The 22,085-nt window shown below is 38.3% G+C and overlaps 1 protein-coding gene across 6 annotated transcripts in view; it reads left to right on the top strand.

Annotated features, from left to right (window-relative positions):
- The window catches only part of rbm33a (RNA binding motif protein 33a), a 50,209-nt gene that overhangs the window by 15,380 nt on the left and 12,744 nt on the right, over positions 1–22,085 (top strand). For 4 of the 6 annotated variants that reach the window (XM_016280005.1, XM_016280003.1, XM_016280001.1 and 1 more), the window contains 8 exons: positions 1,699–1,985; positions 5,814–6,138; positions 7,740–7,801; positions 11,987–12,113; positions 12,291–12,640; positions 13,756–14,049; positions 14,208–14,498; positions 16,943–17,533. In XM_016280005.1, the coding sequence (XP_016135491.1) occupies positions 1,699–1,985; positions 5,814–6,138; positions 7,740–7,801; positions 11,987–12,113; positions 12,291–12,640; positions 13,756–14,049; positions 14,208–14,498; positions 16,943–17,533 (2,327 nt within the window). The remainder of the gene's footprint in view (positions 1–1,698; positions 1,986–5,813; positions 6,139–7,739; positions 7,802–11,986; positions 12,114–12,290; positions 12,641–13,755; positions 14,050–14,207; positions 14,499–16,942; positions 17,534–22,085) is intronic. The other 2 variants (XM_016280002.1, XM_016280004.1) reach the window with 2 other exon arrangements.

Genomic DNA, 22,085 nt, shown 5'->3' with positions numbered 1-22,085 from the left:
GCCGATGCCGATATCTTGGAAAGCAGGGTGCCCGATGGCCGATATAATTTTATTTATTTTAATTAATGTTTAAGAAATTTGAAATCATTTGAAAATGGATTAAAAAGTAAATGTGTTAAATAAACATACTTATACTAGTGATGACAAAGTATTTTTCACAAATGAATATTTTATAAATAATAAAATAAAAAAGGAAGTAAACACTGTAACCAACAGGGCACTCAGTATTCTGGGAAGTTTGTGTGCATTGGGAATCATATTTTTTCAAATAGAGCCAAGGTAACACTCATTTTACATACAGCACACAGAGAAATGACATGAATATGGCAGTGGGCAAATGCATAAAGCGTAGCATAATTTAAAATCACGAGTTTAAAGTTTGTCGATCGCGCGTCTCCAGTGAAGCTGAACTCTCTCCTCCTGTCTGCATTCAATTCACACGGATCGACCGCCACACAGAGAGCATGTGATCATGCAGGATACAAATGCACACTTCACAAGAACTCACAACTGGATCCGACTAAGTTTGCAAGCTTTGTGAAATTAAATGTTCATTAGTCATTCAAAGATTTGTTTAAATAATGTTAAATGCGTATTTGCTGAATGCTGAGGGCAAACGAGAAAGTATTATAATGTTGGCCTTTCTGTTACTAATAATATAAAAGCAATCGTTATAATACTTTTTGTATACATTTTAATTCCTTTGTTTAACCGTTCTATCTGATTATTAGACAGACTTCTATCCGTATTATACAGAACTGTTAACGACGATGGCGAACAAGAGGGAGAATGTGAGCGGTGTGCTCAGGCTCTGCCGCAACTCGGTATTTACGCGCTGTCTGAAACACGTCTCTTGTGCTCGCTTTGATTGTGTGCGAGAACAGCACGTGAGTAACGAATTGAGCTCTCTTTCATATCTTCTACTTGTGGTTTAAAATTGCTTGTACGTGTAAATAGGCAAATTAATCTGCGAATCACGTGCGTGCCAAACGGTAGGGTCTCATCCGTACGTATTATGGATCAACTGCAATCCGTTTAACTCCTTATATGTGACAGATCAGAGCAATCTTTCATTTACTTCTTTAACATGAAATTGTCAAATTTCTACTCCATATCAATCGCATACAATGAAAATACAGAATAATTAGAACAATCATTAAAATAAATAACAGTGTGTCATATCTATACACATTTTTCCCAGAATGTTCTTGCGACCCGGTAGCAATTCTTCCACGGCCCGGTGGTTGCGGACCTCTGTGTTAACCCATTCAAATAGATCATTTAAATTGACAATATTTCACAATATTACAGAAATAATATTGCCTCAAAAATATTTTTCACTACAAAAGGGGGGCCTGGCAGAAAAAGTTTGGGAACCACTGGCCTACTCAAACACACAATATTTAATTAAATTTAATTCATAGAAGCCTACCTGTATGAATTAACATGTTGCGCGTTTGCACTTTTTGAGAAAAGCAATGGCACAATAAAAAAATACTTTTCAGGTCTATGTCTAATCCCTCACTTTTTCTAGTTATATAAGGTTAAAATATTTTGCCTGTAATTTTTTTTTTCTCATATCACAATATAATATCGATATCGCCTGGACAGTGTAAAATATCGTGATATGAATTTTAGCTCATATCGCCCACCCCTAGTATCTAATAAGTCTGTATTTTTATTTGTCTCTCCTTTCAGAGCTCTCTGATGCAGCTAAAGCAGACCTGCGTGAGTTTGAGGAGAGGGAACGTCAGAGGAAGCAGGGCCGTTTTGGAGGACGAGGGAGAGGAGCAGATGGAGGGAGGGGAGGAATGGCAGGTAGAGGTGGGGTCAGGGGAAGGGGAGGAGCAGGAGGACGAGGAGCCGGTGGAAGAGGCGATTTCCCTCTATTTGGAATGGGTGGTTTCCGTGGCGATGGAGTTGGAAGTCGAGGGAGAATAAATGAGCAAAGGCCTCCGCTGATGCAAGTGAACTTAGGAATGCAGGTAAGAGATTGACGGTCTGAAGTGACACACACAATACTAATGCTCCTACTTAACCTGTTCTAATAACACTAATAAAATTGTGTGATAAGACAGCATTAATTAAATATTAGAGATGCACCAATTATATGACCACCAGTTGTTATCAGCCAAGTTCACTGCAAAAGGCCAGCACTGTTGCCATTTTAAAATAAAACATTGCAGTCTGTAATTTAAGAAATAGTCTCCTCACAACTAAACTTTATGAAAGTATTAGCATTAGTTTCATGGTGATTACAAACATTTAAATGGGGTAAATTCAGGCCTAAAATGGTCCAGAAATAATACATATAGAGATAACAAGAGATAACAGTAGTTAGTAGTAGTAGTGATATTTCTTCAGGTAAAAGCAAATTTTATTATAATATGTTTATAATATTAGGGTGTAAACTAGAGTTCATTAAAGTTATCTTTGAAAGAACTGAACGAAGACCAGGTGAACCAAATGTGTAGAACTTTGTGTTGAAACTGTTCCATGAAAATTGGACTGATTCACTTAGTTTTGACTGATTTGATAGCATTCCACTTCTAGTCACACTGTTGTTTTCTGGAACCTCGTCAGTTTGAATATCACTGAAGTATTGATTGTCAGGTTTACGCTGGTAGCTACTGTGGACTAGGCAGTGGTCAATGCTACTTCTCAAATTAAAGAACTCATAATCATTTGTCCTTCTTGCCCCTGATCCATATCTTTCCCTCATCATAATGATGTTGTGGTTAGGGAAGTCATTTAACCCTTAATTCTCTTTGATAATTCAAATGCATTACTTTTTTTTTTAGGGCTGCACGATAAATCGAATGCGATATTGAAATGCTTTTGCAGCATTTACTACACAGAGCCGTTGTAGCGCAGCTTGTCAGTGAACAACGGCTCTGTGTAGTAAATGCTGCTTCATGTGAAAGCACGCACGTGATGGAGATTTACCGCTGATTACAGAACCGGCTTTTCTAACAAGATGCGCATTAAATATTGCATGCGATTTTATCGTGCAGCCCTTCTTTAAAAAAATTAAATAAAAATCCTAATTCTTTATAGGTCTGGGCAGTATGACGAGATTCCATATATCATATATCATGGTTTGCTATACCACACATGAAAACACGCAACACATGGTAGACACGTGTTTGCGCAGCAGAGCGGCTCTCTCTCGCACTGTATGACATGACAGACAACTAGTTGTCCAGTCTTGTTCTGGTAACAGCACATGTTTTCCGAGAATGCGGTTGTGATTCCTAAAAATGTACAGGTGTGAGTTCGGTTATAGAATGTGGTCGTCACATCTGTAAATAACCATACTGTGAACGTAACCATATTAAGGACTCAAATACAGGACTGACAACCGTATTCTGCTGCTGTGAGAACGTGGCCTATATGTATGGGTATGCTGAATCTGAAAATCCGAAATCAGAGAGAGAAAATCGCTCACTGCTCTTGACGGAGTAGCTTTATTAAGAATCTGTACATTTAACCCTAGGGATGTAACGATTCACTCATATCACGATTTGATTCACAATTTTGATTTCACAATTTGATTTTCTCACGATTTTTTTTTTTTTTTTTTTTTTTTTTTTTACAAAATGAGATTGAAGACATTATACAGTAAATGAGAAGGTGTCCTTTTATTAGGCTATTGCTGCACATTCCTTTGTGAAATTGAAATATAACAAAACTAAATTGAAATGTTAAAACAAACCCCAAATCAAATAACCAAGTTACACAAATAAACTAAATCTCTTCATATAAACAAACTAAGGCTTTGTCTGTGCTCTTTCCTTTTAAAATTAGAGGCAACCACTGCATTTTAATCATCATCCAAACAAAGATGCTGCATACATGCAATATGGGCAGTTTTTAATCTAAATTAGACTATATAATTTCGAAATTTGAAGCAAAAACAGAATAGTCTGACTTTAGTTTTGTGAAACTATACTACATAAAACGTGAACGAACTGGCAGACGAGCTGAATGAGACGCAAATTCACCCTCTGCCAGCAGGTGGCGCTTATGAACAGCAATGATATAGTGTTTCCTGGATTACCAGGAAAGCAGAGCTGCGGTTATGAACACTACTTTAATTTGCATCGTTCAGAGGTAAGATGAAAAGAAAAGACCACGTAAACTTTTCTAAAGACAATCAGTTCTTCTCAGATATAAACTCCTACTCGCGATTTGTTTGGCATCTCAACCAATTTGAATCGATTTTCAACCGGCTTGCGGTTAATCGTTACATCCCTATATAATTCATACAGTGAGTGATATGCATTGTTTTATTTTTAAATTTGGATATGCAAATATATTCCACAGTTATAGAGGACATGAAAATGTACCTCATTGTGGTTTGGATTTTTTTTGCCAGTCTTGGGAGGGTAGTTGTGACGTTGCTCAAGATTTGGGAAATCAAAACTGAATCACTTGATGGTGAACTGAAGAAGAGAGGAGTACTAGTTTTCAGCTATTTATATTCATATTACTTTATCATTTACAAAAAAACTAGGTAAATATATGTAAAATGCTTCCAGGAAGTCAGAAACCAGGCTCTGAACTGAAGTCAGATTATTTAAACATGCACACAAATGGCATTTTTTTCCTCAACAATATATGGTTGTATTGTATTCATCAATTTTGATGACTATGCAAAACTGTGCTAAAGCATGTGAACTAAACACAACATGTAGTACTTAAAATTTCCCAGCATTGGCAGGCCTGCAATATTAATGTTTTACAGCATTTTGGATCAAATAAATGCAGTCTTGGTGATCATCTTACTGACCCCAAACATTTGAAAAGTAGTGTATAAACAGTAACATTCTTTACAACAGTTAGTAGTGACTTTTCTGTTTGCAAACATGAATTTTAACTTCCCTGGTGGTCAAGCAGTTTTCTTGCGATTGGATTGTGCCTTTTGTGGCTATTAAAGATTTTGTATCAGTTTTAGATGATGGTGTGTTGACTTGTGTCTTGTCTTGTTTCACCCTTGTGGAGTGGCGTCAGTTTGCTTTTGAGTAAGTCAATTATCACCGTTCTCACTCCCTCTTATCCATGTTGATATATGGATTATGGCAAATAACTTGGCGGGAGTCCATTGAGGAAGCATTACACCAAATTAAAATTGTACTTTGCTGAAGGATTTAGCTTCCTGCGCTTATTTTATTATTAAATATCTGTCGAGGGTGTAATCCCTTTGCGCTTGAGCTGTTCGTTCGCGCTGCACCTTTTTTTTTCTCTAATTTTTTAAAGCTGATTTTCTTTTATAGAGAAGGCAAGCCTTTTCAGGCTTTTGACATAACTTGTCATTCCTCGACATTGATGTGTTCTTTTACGTTACGCTTCAGACAGCGGTATATACAGATAGCAGCACTTCCATAATGATTTAATTCAATTCCCCTCCACCCCTGACTATGAGTACAAGTTGTCTTCATCTGATGATGAGTTAATAAACCTAGTATATATGCTTTTCTGAAAGAGACTGCAATGTGTATTTCTGAGTTTAAGGAGTCAATCCTTCGGTCATCATTTGAAATAGGATATTGTCCTTTAGCATAATCAGTGGGGACACAGAGGCACAATGCATGTTTTTTAAGAGGGTACTTAAACATTTTGTATTCCTCCTAAACTCCTCATTTAATTCAGATTCACTCCCAGTCACATGGCTCTTATGATTGATTACTTGATTAAAGGGGTCGTCTTGAGAGTCAAGGTCACAACACTATAAGATAATGATTTTTTTGGGGGTGAAAGAGAAAGAGCTTATGCTATTGATTGATGTTTCTCTCTCTTTCTTTTTTTTAAAGCAGCAGCTCAGAATGACTCCTCCGCTTCAGCATCACCACCATCAGTCTCGTCTGCCTGGTCCGAGAGGTAGTGGAGGTCCCGGGCTATTCTCGGATCCGGGTACCCCAATTCCTCAGCAGCCGCTGCAGCTGATGATGCCTCGTCTGGCCCACCATTCCCCAGGGCCCAGAACACAACATGACACACACGTACCATGCTTGTTGAACTCGCCGCTGCGGCACTCACGCGCACATCCCAACCAACACCAGCAGCATCAACAGCATCACCCCAAGAACATTCACATCAACCCTCACTTCAGAGGACCCTCCTCCTCACCTGTGCAAGGTACGGCCCCAGAGACCACCAACCTGATTTTTATATACTTGGGTGAATGAAGGCTGTCTAAGTATCTGCTCTAAGATATCTTTGCAATTGTAAAGTGCCTAGCCGCTCATGAATCAAGATTGTCTTGGTATTTGCACATAATAGTTACTCTGCAGTAAAAACATACTCAAAACTCAGAACTCTAAACTAAATCCCCATTTAAAAATATGAAATATTCTTTTCTAGCCTTCTTAAAAGCCCAGATTTAAAATCAACAGGATTTTTAAATGTCACTATTCTCCTCGACACACCCCTTTACGTGTGATTGTCATATCTAATCAAGGAGGTGTGTTCTAAACAACTCATATCTGTCCATCAGTTTGTCGTTAGGTGAAGGAAGGCCTTTATAAACTTTATAAACTAACCGGAGAAACAAAAAAAGTGCATTTCATGATCATCATGACCTGTGATGTGTGTAATATGCAATGTTCTTTGTCCAAAGGGTTTTACTGCTGTTTATGCATTAGTGAATCAAGCCACTAAATGATCTAATCAAGACTAAATGATCAACTTCACACTGTTCCTATTTGTAGCTTGAAAACCCAGATTATTTTATAGATTATATGCAGAAAACATTCAATTCAACATTCAAAATTGTTGAAGCAGTCAATTCAAAATCAACCTATCAGTGATTTGATTTCTGCATTTTCTCCAAAACTCTTTATGTGCAGACACATTTTACACTGCTCAACGAGACACATTTTACCCCCCCCCCCATAAGATATGCTCAACTCAGGAAACCATATGAAATATTTTGAGTCTGACATATCACATGTCACCTTTTCCGTGTCTAAACACTGTATTAGGTGCCAAAACAAACAGCAAACAGGGTTAATATACACTCACAGTGTGGTGTAATATTACAACAAAAAAAATCATGATCCTGACCTTTATCTTCATAGTGAAATCTCAGATGGCCAGACAGTGGCTCATTATTGGATTGTTAAAATATTGGTGTCTGGGATGCCGTGACCCTGGAGACTGTAGTGTACACTGTAATTTTTTTTTAAGCTTAGCTTAAATCTGACACCATGATTAAATAGTGCTCATAAACGGTTGTTGACATGGTATTCTCAACTGAAACGAGTGCAGGCTTGGACCTGGAAACAGTATTCCTTACGTCACGACTTGACTTAAGCATATTCCCTGTTCATTTTTAGGCTTTGCACTTTTCACTGATGCTTACTCGCATTCTCACTCAAGTCCTTCTAAGAGTTTTTTTTTTCTCCTTTGGTATGGCCTTCACTCTGTTGGCAGTCCATCAGCATTAAACCAGCTTTCTGAAATGCACACATCTGCGGAGGTGAAATTATTCACAGCGAAATTACTCCTTTTGACTGTCAGTTTATCTCATTAGGTGGCCCAGTCTGCTTGAGAGAGAGATGCACAGTTTAATCAGCAGAACAGCCCTCTCTCTGTGACCAGCTGTGACAAACCATGGTTTAGACACGTGGCAAGAAAAGACTTCTATGGTGTCTGTGTTACGCCGACCCACTCTCTCGTTCTGCATGCCTTTTTCTGTCTGTCTGACTCGTGCTTTTTCTATTTCCATTTAATCTCAGTTCCCTCAATGCCTCCTGTGCAGAACCAACCGAGGCCTAACATCGCTCCACAGAGACTCCCGGTAAGTAACCTCACATTGCTTAAAGTTAGAATGAAGTGATTTCACTTTGCATAAAACTGCGGTGTGTTACGGTCGAGACATCATGGTATTTCTTGGTTTGACTGGAATGTAGCCACCGAAAGCAATATTTGTCTTGCTGTGTGGATGGCATGTCTCTAGAAACCTAAAAATATCCTCATATGTTGGCTGAATTTGCAAGTTGAAATCGAAATAGAGACCGTGAAAACACAGAACAGATGTAAAAGCCCTTTACTTGCCTGTAAGGATGTAGAGGAACCATCAAGCAGCTGCCCATGCTGTGGCTAAAGTGATTACTACCGTGGAGGAGACCTTCTCAGCCACCCCAAACTCTGTTTCCCCAGTTCTCTTCTCTTAATATTGCTGTCTAAAGGATGTATAGTTTAGTGTTTCAATCTGGAATATGGCAGTGACAGGAGTGCTGTGGGTAACACTTTACAATAAGGTTCCATTAGTTAATGTATTAACTAGCATGAACAAACTATGAACAATACATTTATTACAGTATTTATTAATCTTTGTTAATGTTAGTTAATGAAAATACAGTCGTTCAGTGTTAGTTCATGTTAGGTCACAGTGAATTAACTAATGTTAACAAGCACAGCTTGTGATTTTAAGAATGGATTAGTAAATGTTGACATTAACATTAACTAAGATTTATAAATTCTGTAGAAATATTGTTCATGCTTAGTTCATTTGAACTAAAGTAGTTAACTAGTGAACCTTATTGTAAAGTGTTACCGTGCTGTGTAATGCTACATTTAAAGTTTTAATCTAAAACTGTTGTAAACAAAATTTTTCTAATTTGTATGTAATTAAGACTACATAGTATATTTCGGCTTATAAAAATTATCACACCACCAAAAAAAGAGCAATCAAAATGGGATCAGTGCTTAAACAGTAAATTACATGGAATAAAACTTGATGTTGGGGGGAAAAAAAACATTTATTCAATTTTGATCACTGGGATCAAGTCATTTACAAACAGTGTTAGATAGGAAACTCAAGACTCAGACAAACTTTTACTATTAGGAGAGAATTTCCCAAATTGTTCATCTTGTCAGAATCCACTGTCTATTAAACATATTTTGCTGTATTGTAATACTTCTACTCCTTTGAGACACTTGTTTTATTCTATTAATACTTATGAAAATGTTTTTAACCAAGTAAATCCAAATTTCGTCTTAAAGGGGTCATATGATGCGATTTTCAATTTTTCCTTTCTCTTTGGAGTGTTACAAGCTCTTGGTGCATAAAGATGATCTGTAAAGTTGCAAAGACTAAAGTCTCAAATCCAAAGTGATATTCTTTATAAAAGTTAAGAGTCATCCACGCCTACTTAAAACGTCTCGTTCTAACACGCCCCCACATATCTACCTCACTATGTGGGAAGATATGCATAACGCCGCCCAAATGTTCACGCAAAGAAAGAAGGCGTAACTTTTATTCTGGCTGTAGTATTGTTGTTGCCGCCGCCATGTTGTGAAGGCTATGTGTTTTGTTGTGAAAGCGAAACTACTTTGTTTGGCCTTCCAAAAGAGGACGATACCCGCTTTGTCATGCCTGGAACTGATCCGTGGTGGTCGCTGAGGAAATACATCAACTTCGCGCTGTCGATCGCTTGGCTTTCACCGTGGACGAAGTGGAGTCCAGCCTGGGGTCATCACATGTGGTTGCCGTAAGCCTGCCGGACGCTCCTTCGTCGAATCCGCCGGCCGCGCCGTTCTCAAGCCCGTCCGCCTCTGCTCACTCAAGCCACGCGGTGTGTGATGCTGTTTCGTTGTGAAAGCGAAATTACTTTGTTTGGCCTTCCAAATGAGGACACAACTAGAAATAAGTGGTTAAGTTGTATTTACAACACTGTTCCAGAACAGTTCAACCCAAATATTCAGATGTGTGCAGCCCATTTTATGGAGAACTGTTGAAAAAAATTACTCTTGAACATTATTTATTTTTCATTTGGAATAACTAAACCTAACTCTCGCCATGAAGCTGCAATGGTGTTAAAAAAAAGGAAGAAAAAAAAATCACACAGCAGAACCATTTAACTGCAAAAAATGAGTCAAATCACCTAAAATATACTCTTTCTATTATGAATTTTAGTCTAAAAGGATAGTTCATGTCAATGTTATTTGTCACTTACTCGTGTACTGTGGCCCCTTGTTTGGACACATTGTGGACACCTAAAATGATTGGTCGTTCCTAATCTTGCTGAATAGGTGTGAAGTTCCACACACACATTTATGACACACTTCCAGCTGTCTGTCTCCCATAGCCAGTCTAATACAGACAGGACACCATTTAAAATGCCAATGGCATTTTGCAGAGAGCGGCGTTCATTAGCCCTCTGGGCACTTGATTATCATACATTAGCATATGATCACATCTCATCTTACAATAGGCTGATCCACAATTTCTCTATGAATATTTACTACTGCAGAGTTTTTGAATATTAATCTCCATACTACATATTTATATTGTATTTTATGTTTGATACTGGTCGTAGAAAGTATCATAATGTATCATAAAACTCTTTAGTATTAAAAAAAAACATAGCTTGGCTTCATTTGGCAAGTTAGAAGTTTAAGTTAGGTTTTCGTAATAACATTTATTGCATTATGAGGCATTAGTTGGATGGATAAATTAGTACCAATAGAAGGATATGTCATAAAGTAGTACCAGTAGAAGGATTTTTGTATATATAAGTTTTTTTTAAAAACACTTGTAGAAATATAGAAAGGAATACGTTTAAAAATATAAGAGAATTTTCGTATTTTATGTTTTGTGTGTATATCAGGGTTGGAAATGAACAGGGGCGTGGGGCAAAAGTACTACCAAAATGGACAAAAATCTACTTTCTTTCTGTATATAATTTATTCACTGTTAAAATTCTTTTTATGCTGCTAAGACAACAATGTGAAATCTAGATTTTCTAATTCGTAAAAAGCATAAAACTAATTCAGAAATGGTTCTTAGTTTGTTTTGTCTGTGTTGCCAGAATGTGAAGAGCCGTTTCCCCAAATACAAACATGCTTTTTGTGTTTTATTATTCAAAATTAGTAAGAAGCATTAAACAATCTGTGTAAACAAACATAAATGCCATGTCAGATGCTGATGATGCTTGATGTTGATTTTTTTTTTTGGTAACCGGGGTAGTGTTCTGAATGATTGAAGTGCGTAAATTTAGGTATTTGACATAAAAGGCAACAAAGATTGATCTTTGAGAATTTGTCAGATAACTGAACAGCAGAAATGAATAGGTTGCCAAGTGTGTTTTGAGACACATGAGGCTTGTCTCCAAAATGGCAGCAGCCCGTGTTTGGCATTTGTCTTTCCCACTCTCTCTCTATCTCCCAGGCAGATCATAACTGGTTACATATTGAACAGATCCATGGGTATTTACGAAAGATTAGCCCCCCGAAAGGACATGCTGCTTTTATCGAACGAATGCAAACTTGCAAAGGTATTGGGAATGTACTTAAGCTCCCATTGTGTTACAGGAGCTGACCTTTTGAATAGAGCAATAAAGTCCACAATAACAATGTGATTCTCTCTCGCTCCCTCCTGGCCGTTGCTTAGCTAAGCTGCCTGATTGACTTTCTGTTAAGCAACTTGGCTGGCCTTGGTGACACTCACTGGCCGACTGAAGATCAGAGCTGAAAACGTGGATTAAAAGTTTGATTGCATCTTAAGACATTTATAATGAGTAAAGAGGTGCTAAGCATCACAATTTTCTGGAGTGTGGCCCTTTTGAACGAAGGCTAATTTCTTAAGAGCGAAGGATATTTTTTAAGAATAAAGGAGAGAGGATTCGTATTCAACTGCAGGATTAGTAAGGATTGTTATCTTTCTTTCCTCTGGAAAGGTAAAGGGGGGATTTTGAGTTTTATGTGCAATGGGTTAGGTAAGGACTGAGAACGGATAAAGATTTCTGTTCAAGGGTGTATGCAAATCGTTGTCTTTCTGCCTAAAAGATTTCTCAGTGGTATAAGCTGATTGTTATGATCTTAATATGAAGAGTTACATTTTAAATTAGAAGATAAGGTTCACAAATAATAAGCTTTTTAGCTTTGAAAATCATGTCAACAATAATATTTTGGTGCTGGAATAGTAATAATGTTTTCTGTGGAGTCAGTGTGATTTTTGCTGTTGTCTGTCCTCCTCCAGGCTCCTCCTGATTTCCAGCAGCATCTCCAAGGGAATTTTGGCCCACCTCAACGGTCTCTGCCCCCCCAGGATCAATGGAGAGGACCACCACCACATCATCAGGATCCAGAGCACTTCTTCCCTGGTGGTAAGGTCAAGTTAAGGTGTTCACACTGGTTGCGTGCATAAACTATACCTGCATGGTTTTAAATATCTGTTTTGACTTTTATTATTCCATCCAGTCATTTACTAGCAACTGAAGCAGTCAGAATTGATGCTGTAGGTATCTGGCTTCTCTTTTATTCCTTTCTTTTCTCTTTTCTAGAACCACGTTTTTCAGGCCAGCACATGTTTGACCAGCTAGGCCCTGCCCCCCTCATGAATAACAGTGTTCTTCCGATATCGGGCCACGGCCCTCCATCTTTCCCCCTGCAAGGGGGGCTCGGAAGTCCTGGATTTGGTTCTCTGGGGCTCAGGCAGAACCAAGGGCCTCAGGGAGGAGGTATGTTCCAGAGAGAGCCCCCTCGGCTGGGTCTGGCCCTGCAGCATGGAGGCCCTCCAGGCCCCCCTGGTCCCCGTGGCTTTGTGGGTCACAGACAGCCCTTCTTGCCCCAACAGCAGGGACCCCCCTTCAGCCCCCAGCACATGCAATTTGGTATGCAGGTACGCCAGAGAGTAAGTCAGTTTACCAGAATTTGCATGGCCTTGCTGGCGTGTTAAACTCTGCATGTTAATTTACAGCATGGCATGGAACTAGCATGAAAAATATATTTAAAATATTGGGTTTTCAGTGTCTTTTATTTTGCATTTAATCCATTTAATGTGCATTTTCACAGTCCTGGAATTTAATAGGAAATATGGCAGATGTAGACTCCTGTTCAAAAGCTTGAGGTTTTTTAATGTATTTAAAAAATGTTTTTGAAAGTAGTCTTGTGCTCTCCAGAGCTGCATTTATTTAATCATACATACAGTAAAGTAATAATATTGCAAAATATTGTTTCGATTTAAAATAACTTTTGTAATTTTTTTTTTTTAATTAAAGACAATTTATTCCTGTGGTAAAGGCCGAATCTTTAGCAGCCACTACTCCAATCTTTAGAGTCACATGATCATTCAGAAAACAGTGTTTCTTTTTTCAAGATTATTTTATGACTGTAAAGATAAAAAAAACAGCATTTAGTTGAAATTTAAATGTTTCCTAACATTATAAATGTCATTACTGTCACTTTTTAAACATTTAATTTGTCTTTACTAAATAAAATATTTCTTTACTAATTTACTAAATATAAATTAATTTAAAAAAATCTTACTGACCCCAAACTTTGTGAACATTCGTGTATATGACAAAAAGACAAACCTAAGGTGTTTTGGCTTGGTTGGAAACCATTGTAAGCCATGTAGGTGTAGTGGTCGACTGCAAGGAGAAGCTGCTGTCTTCATTTTAAGCAGCAGACAAGACTGCCCTCTTGTGTTAGCACTGTTTGTCAGTTCATGGTTATTTGAGGTCACTGGGTTAGTTGTTACACATCAGAGGTCTAGCTTTCGTTCATGAAAATATTTCCTCTTGATTGTCATCAAGCACAGCTTGGTATTATTTTTTCTTAACTTGAGATATAAACTGGTTTTAGCTGTAAGTTCAGTTAATTGTGACAAATGATTTGTCTGTAAGACTACTGAAATATTATACAGGGCTGACTTCTAGAGTACTCCCATTCTCAATCACGACTGGCCTATATTTCAGTGTAAATGTCCTCATTTTGGCTGTATTCTTTGTGTTTGGTGGTATTCAGGGTCTAATGCAGCAGCCCCTGCACCATGATCTGCCACTATCCCATCAACCCTTGCACCAGCAACAGCAACAGCAGCACCAGCAACACAGGCAGGACTTGCCCCCCCAGGGTCTGCCTCACTCCCAGCCTCCACCCCAACACCAACAGCACCACCAACACCACCCAAAGGACCAACATCCCATGGTGCACCTCTCCCAGCCCCACTTCCGCCAGTCGATTCAAAGTGGAAACAGACAAATGCAGTCCCGACCACAAGGCAACCAGCAGCGAAACAACCATGCCAGACCCAAAATGGTTAGCCATTCAAATGTGTATTTGTTGCAGAGAGCAAGATGGCAAGAGAAACATTTCTTATAATTAAACATATATTTCATTCATGTCAGTTCAAAAGGTTTTGCTATACTTCTATGAATGCCAACCTATTTATCTGACCACCTCCTCCTCTTCTTCAGACGCCGACTCCTCCACTGCAGCAGATTCCTCCTCAACGCAACAGCAATCTCCGTGAGTTGCCCATTGCCACGAGCAACAATAATAACCGCCCGTCAGTGCCTAGTGGGCAAGCAAAGCCTGTTACCAGGGCAACACAAAATGTTAGGCAAGGGCAGGCTGCTCGTGCTGGACCAGCAGGAAGGGGAGGATCTGTGGCACAAGGGCTGGGAGCTGCCAAAGCACCAGAGCAGCCCAGTGTGTCTGAGATGAAGAAAGAGTGTCCAGCTGCACAGTCAAGCACCACTCCAGAGGTAATACTGCGTAGCATGTTCATTGGGGGGGGGGGGGGTAACTTTGAGCATGTTTTCCACCCATAGACTTTTGCAGTTGCAAGAATTTTAAATGCTGGAATTGTTCTGTTTGAACTGCATTTTTCCATTGCAATAGCCTCATAGGTTAGTTTACGTGTAGCATAGTCCTTTTATTGTTGTGGCTGATTGTAGGGCTGTGCAATTAAGCGAAATACGGTTTAGATTTTGATTTTGCATAATATCAATCAAACAACAAAAGACAAAGACAAAATCACTTACTGTTCTAGACTGAAGGACTTTTTTTTAGCTTTAAAGGAGACATATTATGTCCCTTTTTACAATATGTAATATAAGTCTCTGGTGTCCCCTAAATGTGTCTGTGAAGTTTCAGCTCAAAATATCCACAGATTATTTATTATATAATTTTGAAAATGCCTATTTTGAGTGGAAGCAGAAACACACTGTTTTGTGTGCCTGTCTCTTTAAATGCAAATGAGCTGCTGCTCCCTGCCCCCTTTTCCAGCATAGAGCTCCGCCATTACAGCAAGTACCTGCTAAAAAAACAACTGTTTTTGTTCTGATTATCATGTTTATCGCACTGAAATCATGCATTTTAAACCATATGAGTTTAAACTTCTGATATACGGTTTTCTGAGCGCACACATCCGAAGCACACAGACAGAAAGCAGCTGTCACAGCATGTGAGTACTAAACTAAGTTCTTATTCACACACAAGTTTGTTAAAAACACACGAGTTACAAAAACAGTCGGTTATGTCTGTGAAGGTAAACAGCTGGGAAATAAATCGCATGTTTATTTTAGATCTGTGTGGCAGAGCAATATACAATAAATAAATCAATAAATCCACTGCTCTGTTGTCTCCTCTGAGGCTGGGACTGTAAATAGTGTTCTGTGCTCGTCTGTGCAGCCAAAGGCAGAACAGTTAGCATTTAGTTTTGCTCAAACTTTCACCATGGCATTAAAACTAGTACACCGTTGTCGCTTGCGAAATCAAATGACAGCGCCGTGGGTGGTAACTTACAGATTAGTAGCTGGACCGGGGACCTGATTATAGCACTTAAAACCTGAAAAAGTATTTTTTATTTTAATAAGTAACAAATGAAGTTTAATTCTTACAGTGAAGATTATGCTGTTTTTTTTTTTATTAGATTCTTCATATTTTCATTTAGTCATTTAGCAGACGCTTTTATCCAAAGCGACTTACAAATGAGGACAATAAAAGCAGTCAAAACTAACAAAAGAGCATCATATATATCGCTATCTTTAAATAAATCATTAATTTAAAGTTTTGGTCATATGGCCCACTTATAATCGTGTTAAATAATCGTGTTTACAATATTGACCAAAATAATCGTGATTATGATTTTTGTCATAATCGAGCCGCCCTAGGTGATTGTCTCACCTTTTTACTGTTTTTGTACTGATGCTTTCTGTAAAAGCTTTGTTTTTAAGCAGAACCCAGAATCAACAGTAAAATTAAGAAAAACTTTTTTTTTCCTAACCTGAGTTTTGCCATGAAAATAGCCATAGAAGTTGGCATGCCATTAAAAACAGACAGACAAATGAAGATCTTTTGAAAATGTATGCCTTAAATTTTAGTCAATTAAAAGCAATAATTTGTCTATTCAGTCACTTTAGTCCAACTGAAATTATACCAGTTAATTTTTTTTCCCAAGTCAGACAAATAGATATAGATAATGTGAATGTAGCTTGACTTTGTCCTGCATGTATACATTTTTAAAGGGATAGTTCACTTAAAAATGAAAATTCTGTAATTGATTTCTCACCCTCATGTCTTTCCAAACCCGTAAGACCTTCGTTTATCTCCAGAACACAAATTAAGATATTTTTGATGAAATCCGAGAGCTCTATGACCCTGCATAGACAGCAATGCAACGGACACGTTCAAGGCCCAGAAAGGTAGTAAAGACATCATTAAAATAGTCCATAGACATCAGTGAGTCAACCTTAAATTAATGAAGCCACGAGAATACTTTTTGTTCACAAAGAAAACAAAAATAACGACTTTATTTAACAATTGTTGAATGAAGTTTTGTCTGCTCACAAAAAGTATTCTCGTAGCTTCATAAAATTATGGTTGAACCACTGATGTCACATGGACTATTTTAAAGGGTTTGGAACGATATTAGGGTGAATAATTAATGACAGAATTTTCATTTTTGGGTGAACTAACCCTTTAATTGGGTTACAATTGACCTCTGGTATGTGCACATAAAGAAGTGATGTGCAAACTGTATTTATTCCTTCAGATATGTTGTGTATACTTGGGCAGAGAGATGAACACTGAAGCTTGATTACACTAAAAATAAATGTAAACTTACTGTATTTTTACAGTACACATTTTTTCATCAAGCCAAAAAAAAACTTTTGTTCATCCTGAATTTTTATTCGTCATTGTTTAGGACCCAGATGAAGATGAGGAGACACGTCAGTACAGACTGAAGATTGAGGAACAGAAGCGTCTGCGAGAGGAGATCCTCAAGCGCAAAGAGCAGCGCAGGCAGATGCAGGCTGGGATGCGCAAAAAAGAACTGATGGAACGGATCAGTGGCCAGAACCCAAACCAGACTCCACAAACTCCGATCCCCACACCCAACCCAACCCCAGCAGCCCAGCCCCCACAGCCGGTCCCTTCACTGATCTCTAACGGAACCCCCCAGAACCTTTCGACAGGTCTTAGTTCCCCTCGTCCAACTGTGAAGGCCAGTCTGCAGAACACTAAACCTCTGGCACAGACTTCAGGTTGGTCTGGGCTGCAGAAGCAACAGAGCGCTGGTCCTGATGCCAGCCAGCAGGGCCAATGGCAACCGCCGCAGAAGAGGACCTTGACCCCACAAAACACTCAAAGACAAGGTGCTGCTCAGACCAGCCCATTAGAAGAGCCATTGGGTCAGCCTCAACCTGGAGGAAAGAGAACAGTGATGCAAAGAGCGAGCAGCACCGAATCTCCACAGGTTCCACAGAAAGTGCGGGTTGTTAAGCGTCTGGGAGAGGTGAGTGAATTTGTTATCGGTTTAAACTCTAAATGTGATCTTTAAAGTTCATATGCCACTTTTTGTCTTTGTCCTTTGGTGGTTTTCTTGAAGTAGTTGTCACCAGAGCTCTTTATAGAATAAATCAAAGAACTCGGAACGCGACAAGGAGGATTTCCAATTACTCTAAAAGTCATGGTGTCTACTTTTTTGACCACTAAAGTTTTTAGAGCTAAAAACTCTTTAAAGCATAATGCGATTTTCTCTTTTTGAAAGAATCGATACAGAAAGCAGTCTCTATGCTGTGATTTGTGACACCACACTTAATTGACAGAACACTTTTACCTTTCAAGCCCATAAATGGCACTATTCTGGCGTCATTAAAGTGAGTCGCTTGGCATTTGCGCCTTTACTTTGAGTGACAACAGATCCAGACATTGTAAAGGTTTGTGTCTTCTTTGAATCAAGGTGCTGTTGCATGTGACGACTCGAGAATGGCGTAATGGAAGTTTATGTGGAGTCATTTAGCATTAAGACTGGAGTTTGAGGTGCTTATTTTCAAATCTGACAGGACATTTTCTGCATCTCAACCAAGAAAAGAAGGACCCAAGGATGATTTATGGGCTCTGAGAGATGATTTGCTGCATTGAATGAGGAGAAAACATCCTCTTCCAGTCTCCTGCCTGAAGCGAAGCTAAATATTTCCTTTGAGTGCCGGATCTCTGTGGATGAAGATAACTGTGTGTCAACTTAGTTAGTAGAAAGCTACACGCAGCTATCTGAAGTGCCGTGGCTCTGACTGACAAAGAGGAAAAAGGGGGAGGGGGTGTCAGACCAAGAGAATCTGATCCTCTAGGTGCTTCTCTTCTCCTGCTGTCAACCTCAGCCGCCTGACAATGTTATCTCTCTTTCTTGTTCTCCTTTCTAACCTGCGCTCGCTCAGTGTTGTTCTCTTCATCCATCTCGTCTCGCCTCTCGCTTTATCCATCCATCAGCTCATCATTGAAGTGTGTTAGAATAGGTGTCAGTCGGGGGACATCTGCAATTAATCTTCCTCGTCTACGGTGATATCAGTGTAATAATACCTGCGAGAGTCTGGGAGAAAGAGAGATGGCGGTTTGGGCGGATTTGTATTTTTCCCAGCTTAGCCGTACAGATAAGAGCAAATTAAATTTTCATCAGGATGAATACAAAGCCTGTGCCATACAAAAGCATCATGGGGGATGGAGGTGACTGGGTGGGTGGGGGAGGGGGAGGTGCATGTCAAGTGTCGTCACCCCGCCCCGGTGTATCTGATAGATGTAATCTGAAGGTGTGGATTTTGTATAGAGTTAGATTAATCCATTAACCCCCTCAGACACAATTGAGATAATGCACATGGGTTTGAAAAAGACAGATGGGGAGAAAAGGATGAGTGTAGCAGGTTTGGCAATTATGTCTTTGTTGTAGACTGAAGGAATGTGTTTACAGGGCACATATTTGATGCTTTACCAGCCTGAATATATAGGTCGGATAAGGAATACATGCTGATGTTTGTTTCTCTTTGTAATGGTCAAAACTAAATTTTGGGATGAACCTATACAATACTGGTCTGGCATTGCTGTCTGGTCTGATACAGCTAACGTACTCATTCTTGTTAAAATGTTCCTATACCGAAAACAGATACTGTATAGCATTGGTCTTAGGCTACATCCACACGAAGCCAGAGATTTCCCCATCCAATCTTTTTTTTTCCCTCTCGTCTCAAGAAATATCTGCGTTAGGGCTGCACAATTAATCAAATTTCTAATTGCGATTACAATTCTGGATGCCACAATTACGTAATGGTTCAAAGTGGCAATTAATCGTTCAAAGTCCACTTATGTTATTCTGCACGCTTAAGATATGTTTTTTTCTTTCTACACGTTATCTTAAGGATTTTTCCATTGTTTTAGTTTTAGTATAACATTATAATACCATTCATAACTTTTTTATAATTTAAAGAAGAAACCAATCCGATGTATATTTGACATTTGAAGGCTTAATACTATAGAAAAGCGCTAAAGGTTTTTCAGTTAGTGTTTTCAGCTTGTTTAGTTTCATATAAAAGTACGGCATGCAGTTGCATCAAACAATGGTATAAACATCATTCAATGTAAATTGGGATAATCTTAATTAATAATCGCAATTACAATTTCAAGGGAATAATCGACAATTATGATTTTTTGTCATAATCGTGCAGCCCTAATCTGCGTACACATAAAACCACAAAACCGGCACAAAATGATGTAGTATACATGCCAGACCAGTAAGTGGCGCTGTAATTCTGCCACAGAGATAAACTAAAAACGGAGAAGACTTGGACTATAAACCTGGACTATAAAGCGCTGTATACAAACGAACATGGAACAGTACATTTATTAATCTGTGTTAATGTTAGTTAATAAAAAGACTATCGTTCAGTGTTTGTTCATGTGGTTGTTGCTGTTAGGTGATGAAGCGGTGTCTGTCTAGGGTCAAGACGTTTGTCTGTGATCTTTTCACAAAATAAATGGATTGGCTGTCCACACGAAAACGCAAGGGTGTCATTATCAGAGTTATCCACTCTGGGACCCGGATTCAAATTATAGTGGTTTCACGCTCCCAAAACGCCGGATCCGCCTGGACGAAATGCCAATATGATACAAAATTTTTGCGTATACAGCTAAACGCCTTTCCGTGTGGACGGGGCCTCAAACTCAATTCCTGGAGGGCCACAGCTCTGCAAAGTTTAGCTCCAACCCTAATCAAACACACCTGATCCAGCTAATCAAGGTCTTCAGGATTACTAGAAACTTCTAAGCAGGTGTGATTTGGAGCTAAACTCTGCAGAGCTGTGGCCCTCCAGGAATTGAGAGTTTGAGACCACTGCTGTATAGTGTTTGTGTCCACACCAAAAAAAACATTGACAACAGAACAAACAGGGAGCATAATTTTCAATAAGGATATCTAAGATGTAAATATTAAACATAAATTTGCATTCAAACAAAAAAAAATATTATTTCAACTCAAGTAAAGCACTGAGCTGATCGAGTGCACAGTGGCACAGACACGCAAGTGCTTTGAGTGCACATCTTCTAAACAGTGTTGGAAAGTTTGTATTTAAATTGTCTTTTTTCAATAGTATATTTGAATAGCATATTTTCTAACAAGGAAAGAGAAAGAAAGAGAGCGCTTTTGTATGCGTTGTTTACCGTTTGTTCACTCAGCACACACCGTTTGGATAAAAACTAAACTGTATGATTAAGTAAAATATTAGCTGTTACATATTTTCTCAAATGGTATCTCTGTGTAAACCTACTGGCACAGACAGACAAGTTTGTTAAACTGTACTTTTAAATTAACATGTAACATATTCAGATATAAGTTTAGCATGTGCAGGATTATGATACATCAGCCAATATGTTAAGTGAAATAAACAGAAAAATATGTAAAATTATTTGAAACTTATTCAAAAACCCCTTATCTGGGTTAGAAGCCCCATTGGGTAAACTTTTGCAGAATATATAAATGACTTGATATTCTTTTTATATATATATATATATATTTTTTTTTTAAGTGTCATGAATGTAAAATACTAAATCAACTGTTCTGTTTAAATTGTGTTTTGACAATTTAGTTGAATAATTAAAAAAAAACTGACAACAGGCAAAGCAGAATCCAAGTAAAAGATAATTAAGAGATAAATTTATTCTGTGAACTATACCTATTAAATTACACATTTTAATTGAACATACTGTAATAGGAACACTATGCATTCAAATAGACTGACTTCACTCAATTAGCCTGTAGGTTTTAATGAATAGAGATGTCAAAAATGTACATTTAACTCATGTGACAATTAAAAATAACTTTATTAAAATGTATAATTTTTATTTACAAAAATTATCAAATTTATTAAATTAAAAATATCTTAAGTGAGAACATTCCACTTTGGGCCTTCGGTGCATCTTACCCCAAAGGTCTTAATTTTACGCTTTCAGTTCAAAATAAAAAAATAATATTTTTGCTCACATATCTAAAAACATTCATGTATCCATTAATGTAATCCCACATTAACATATAGACACAAAATAATTTTACATTCAACATAACATCATATATCAGAGTTTTCCAGTGATACAGTTTAAACTAGTTAACCTGATAACTGTTGATATTCAGGTGACAGATGACAAAATTAAGAAGAGCACAGCAATTCATTTAATGTGTTGAGATTTTGTGCCATCTATTGTCAAGAGAATAGGAGACATATTTCCCAGCTTACCTTATACAGTATGAAAAGAGCCCTTTTTGTGAGATTTAGTGGTCCTGTGAGCAACTTAAATCTGGCCATTTTCAAGGCCTTCTACATCTAAAGACTGCCAGCGGCCATCAGATAGCATGGACACTTGAAAGGTTTCCCTGAAGATGAGGAAACAGAATGACTGAGAATTTGGAGGAAGAGCCAGACGCACTTTATCTCAGACAGGTCCACATCCATGGCATTTGTGCCCAGAGATGCAGTCATCACTCTTCTGAAAGATGTTTAATGAATTCAGCTATACCTTATCCTCCA

Source organism: Sinocyclocheilus grahami, unplaced genomic scaffold (genome assembly GCF_001515645.1).
Source record: "Sinocyclocheilus grahami isolate Dianchi unplaced genomic scaffold, SAMN03320097.WGS_v1.1 scaffold136.1, whole genome shotgun sequence".
Taxonomy (NCBI): domain Eukaryota; kingdom Metazoa; phylum Chordata; class Actinopteri; order Cypriniformes; family Cyprinidae; genus Sinocyclocheilus; species Sinocyclocheilus grahami.
Note: the sequence above shows the minus strand (reverse complement) of the source record. Positions and strands in the feature narration are given on the sequence as shown.